This window comes from Alnus glutinosa, chromosome 5 (assembly GCF_958979055.1).
Source record: "Alnus glutinosa chromosome 5, dhAlnGlut1.1, whole genome shotgun sequence".
Taxonomy (NCBI): Eukaryota; Viridiplantae; Streptophyta; class Magnoliopsida; order Fagales; family Betulaceae; genus Alnus; species Alnus glutinosa.
This window is the reverse complement of record NC_084890.1, coordinates 13,266,422-13,271,114: the sequence shown is the minus strand read 5'-3', so window position 1 is coordinate 13,271,114 and position 4,693 is coordinate 13,266,422. Positions and strand designations below refer to the sequence as shown.

The 4,693-nt window shown below is 32.6% G+C and overlaps 1 protein-coding gene across 1 annotated transcript; it reads left to right on the top strand.

Moving 5' to 3' along the window:
• The first annotated feature begins 754 nt into the window (after positions 1–754).
• Positions 755–3,903, top strand: LOC133869536 (protein RGF1 INDUCIBLE TRANSCRIPTION FACTOR 1). The gene is made up of 4 exons (XM_062306560.1): positions 755–1,181; positions 2,517–2,591; positions 2,689–2,829; positions 3,210–3,903. Exons 1-4 carry the CDS (start codon positions 951–953, stop codon positions 3,528–3,530), a joined length of 768 nt encoding a protein of 255 aa, XP_062162544.1. The 5' UTR covers positions 755–950; the 3' UTR covers positions 3,531–3,903.
• Positions 3,904–4,693: the final 790 nt, after the last annotated feature.

The window sequence follows — 4,693 nt, the reverse complement described above, 5'->3', positions numbered from 1 at the left end:
TATTTTTATTTCTATTTTCTGTCTTTTGTTTTTTATTCTCAACACGGATATATTAATTAACAAATAATTTAAAATACAAAACACTCCTAAAAATACAAAAACAAAAATATTTTTTCAAATCAAAATTTTTTTAAAAAAAAAATCCCCAAAACCCATTAATAAACATAATCTCTTGATGAACATATATATCAAAAAGTGTTACACATTACATCCGAACCAATCAAATGCTACTAAATAGTTTTATGCCTAGTTAGCTAGCCTCCCTTAATTCTATCACTTATTGATCATCCAAAATAAAAGACTAAACAATAATAAATATTGTTATTAAATTAGTATTATTTTTAATTAAAAATGAATAAAGAAAATCAATTTTTGAATACACAATCATGATAGTGTAAGTGAAAATACACAATTAGTTCATAATAAAATGAAATTATGCATGTGATTAATTAGTTACAACCCTAATAGGTTGATATTATTTATCCTTAGAATTTGACCACAAGAAGATTGCATTAATTGCTATAAAACTAAACTTTAGAAAGACTTTGACTCCCTTTGTTAAAAATTTTATATTTGGTCTTTTGCTTTCTTTTTTTCAAAACAAAAAATTAACAAACAATTTAAATACAAAATATCCATAAAATCAAAATAAAAAATAAAAAGAAAATTGTTTCTCTCTCTCTCTCTCTCTGAGTCATTCGTTCATTTTTATCCAGAAGGGAAGAAAAGAAACGACACAAAAGAAAATAGACACTCTCCTTTTGAGCCTGGAAACGACAAGAATCTGGAAGCTCCTCTGCTATAAAAAGAGCAGGTAGCAAGAGAAAAGGACTTTTGTAGTTGTAGGAAAAGCTCATGCTCATAAATATATAGCTGAGGCCAGCAGTGTTTAGGCTTTTTTCTTTCTTTACACACTCGATCGGAATTAATTGTTGCAGAAAGCTAGAGAGATGGGGAGAGAGTCATGGGCTTCAGGTATGGAAGAAGTGACGACGAACAACGACATGAACATGAACATGAAGCCTGCATGGCTGGAAGGGCTGATGGCTGAGACATTCTTTGGCGCCTGTGGGGTCCACGATAATCGCAGGAAGAACGAGAAGAACGTCTTTTGCTTGCGCTGTTGTCTTAGTATTTGCCCCCACTGCCTCTCTTCTCACCGCTCTCACCCTCTTCTCCAGGTAATTTATTAATTACTAGCTATAATTACCAGCCCCATCTCCAAAAATCCATTTCATTTCAACCCACGTCAAGCTTTTCAAACCATTTTTCTTCCCCTTTTCTGCTGTTTTTAACTGTTTTTCAGCTACTTCACACTCAATTCTTTACTGGGTACTAGGAATTTAGCTTCTTTCGAAAATCAAATTCAAGTGCAGTTATGTTTGGGTATATCTCCAGACTCCAAAATCTTCTTTTTATGATTGCTTGGAAAAATCTCTCTTTTACTTAATTTTCACTTTCCACATGCTTTTTGTACGCCTTTCTTACCTCAACTTTGTTCTGGGTTACTGGGTATGTAGTTTTTTTTTTTTTTTTTTTGAGAATTGGCACAATTTCTCAAGATATTTTTATTTTTAGGGCTTCCTCTTCTCTTTTTTCTTTTTTAATTTTCTTTTGTGATACTTGCTGTTGTCTCTTCTTCTGTTATGGTTGTTTATATAAAAGAAACATAAAAGAAAAAAGAATTCACATTTCAGAAGGTTTATGAACTAATTATATTAGGCATTAACCTTTGTTTATAAGGAATTTAACCAATATTAATGCTTACAGAATTCATCAAAATCTCTGTGCTTGATTCTCTAAATCCCTTGGTGTTGTTTTATATATTATCAAACACACAAACATTGAGATAAGATGTTCCTTCTTTGTTCCCATACTAAATTGGATCTATACTGTTTGAGATCAGAAGAAAGAAAAAGAAAAAAAAAAAAAAAAAAAAAAAAAAAAAAAAAAATCTTGACTGTTTTTTATTTAAATATTTGCCAATTCTTGTGGATCCGTCCAAGATTGTCTTATGTTAGTGGTCTTAGTCAAATTATTGTATTTATTTTATTTTTTAAAATGTGTAAAAGGCATACCAGAAATGGTTCACCATGTCTTCCTTGATTACCACTTTTTAGGTTTGGTTTCTTTCCCATTTATGTCAGATTTTCTTATTTATCCTCCCTATTTCCCTGCAAAGGTTCTTCAGCTGTTGCTTTCAACGAAAGCGAAAGTTTGACCCAGTTTTTCACATTTCATTGTCGTATTTATCGTTCTCATAAAGAACCCCACCTCCGTAATATTATTCTCATGAGTTCATTTGTTTTTCACCTTAATAAAAGGTTCAAATAATTACCCCAAGATCGATGCTGTTATTTTTCTTTTTTTACTACACTAATTCAGGTAATCAAACTGTGCTCCACCGTCGGTAATCATTGAGCCTCATTCTGTTGTATCACATTGTCGAGTAATTAATTAAGTAGCAAGTTGCCATAAAAGATGATCGTATATGTATTGTGGTTATTTATATCCAGGTGAGACGATATGTTTACCACGACGTCGTTCGATTGGGTGATCTCGAGAAGCTCATTGACTGCTCATCTATTCAGGTTGTTCTACTACTACTTTTGAGAAATATTGGTAATGGATAATTATTTTGATTGTTTTGTGCATAAAAATACTCAAAACTCTTTCCTTGTTTGGCAGCCGTATACCATAAACAGTGCCAAGGTTATATTCTTGAATCAGAGGCCACAGTCTAGGTCTTCCAAGGGCTCTGCCAACATATGCTTTACTTGTGACAGGATTCTCCAGGAGCCATTCAACTTCTGTTCACTCTCATGCAAGGTCCATTTCATCACTTCCCTGGCCTCCTCCCTTAATTCCTTGCCTATCTCAACTCTTTTATATTATGTCTCGCTGTTCGCATACTCATGGAAGAATCCCATTTGATGTTGGAAGAAAAATTCCCAAATGGGTCTTTTCTTTTCTCAGTTCATGTCGATGAATAAATATAAGACTATATTGATCAGTCATAACCCACCCCGTTTAATTAAACGAGTGAGACTCATATGCTTTTATTTGCTAGTTCCACGTTGTGTTGAGCCTTAAATGTCGTGTGTTGCGTTCACGACATATCGAGGCATTGGTATGTATAAGACTATATCAGTCTTTGTGTTCAACTGGGTCGTGTGAAAAATTAACAGTGTTTGTGTTAATTTTTGCAGGTTAACCATATGGTGTACCGGGGAGAATATCTATCTGGCATTTTGTATCGGTATGATGAATCCGATTTTGCAATTTCGGAATTTGAGGGATTACGCATGGATGGGTCGGAGATCATTGATGATGATGGCATCCTAGAAGATCATCCATCTCAATACATAGGTTCATCGTGCTCCAATGAGGAGGCAACGAGCAATTCGGTAATTCCACGTGAGCAACCGGAGGTGGTGAAGAAGAAGAAGAAAGGTGGCTTCCTCCCCGGGATTGTTCTCTCTCTCAGCAGCAGGAGAAAGGGAGCTCCTCAGAGGGCTCCTCTTTCTTAAACTTTGGAAATTGAAGAGATAGGGAATTAAAATTTAATTATAAATTAGTACGTACTAAATGTAATAATTATAGATTATTAATTAATTAGGTCAAATTAACGCTGGTCGTCGATCGTGGTTGATATTTATCCTATGCTAGTGTTTGTTTGTATTGAGTTTGAGTGTCCTTAATTTGCCACCGGAATTAATGTGCATGGGGCAATTCCGTTACTCACCTTAGGTGGTTGAAGATGGACTGAATCTCAAGGCTAGCCTCTTCAGTCTTCACTCCCACCAATTTTGTATCCGGCCATGTAATGGATTTTGCCACTGTATATGCTATTTATCTGACATAAAACCTTTTGTCTTATATATATATATTATTTTCTCCTTTTTTCTGTTAACAATGATTTTTTATTATTTTTTTGTTAATTTTTTTGAGAATATATGTGAACTTTTTGGTGAGTACTTCATAATTATACTGGTATATGTCTATGAGAAAAATATACATTTTAGTTAATCTAATCCATTAATTGTATTTTTCTTTCTCTTATCCTTTTTTTTTTTTCGTTTTTATATTAATTTTTCTAACATGAACTACATCCCCATAATGTCTAGTCTACCCTATTCTTGTGGTATTTTGATAGTTTTTTTTTTTTCGAATGATTTTGATCCTGCCTTTATGATTTACTGCATAAATTAAGTTCAAAGAACTAGAATTGATTAAATCCTTTTCTCTCTCCAAAAGATGGGACAACTGAATCGGAGAAGAGCCGATTAGTATAAAAATAAGAGTAAAATTGTTTTTTGATATTTTTTGAAATAATTTTACCCTTCTATTTAAACTAACCGGCTTCTCTTCAGTTCAAATGGATTCAAATGCTTTTATTTGAAGCTAGTAATTTTTTATACGACCCGTAAATTTGACACAAAATTAGTAGATTAATTAAGATCGAGAGATTTGACCATTTTAATTAAATTGTTTAAATTAAGATTGATCTTTAGAGTATAAGCTTATTCTTTCAACACGTGACCATTAGGATTACAAAAAAATTTACATGATCCGTAAATCCGCACAACCCAAACATAAAATTAGCAAACTAAAATTAAAGAAACTCACTCGTTTAACTAAATAAATCATATTAAAATTTATCTATATAATTTTATGTAAATATTTTAATACA

Excerpts from the sequence above, each read along its gene's own strand:
- LOC133869536 (XM_062306560.1), top strand. The coding sequence starts at position 951 with ATGGGGAGAGAGTCATGGGCTTCAGGTATGGAAGAAGTGACGACGAAC. Across the intron at positions 2,592-2,688 it reads TTGACTGCTCATCTATTCAG|CCGTATACCATAAACAGTGC; the intron begins GTTGTTCTACTA and ends CTTGTTTGGCAG. Across the intron at positions 2,830-3,209 it reads TCTGTTCACTCTCATGCAAG|GTTAACCATATGGTGTACCG; the intron begins GTCCATTTCATC and ends TAATTTTTGCAG.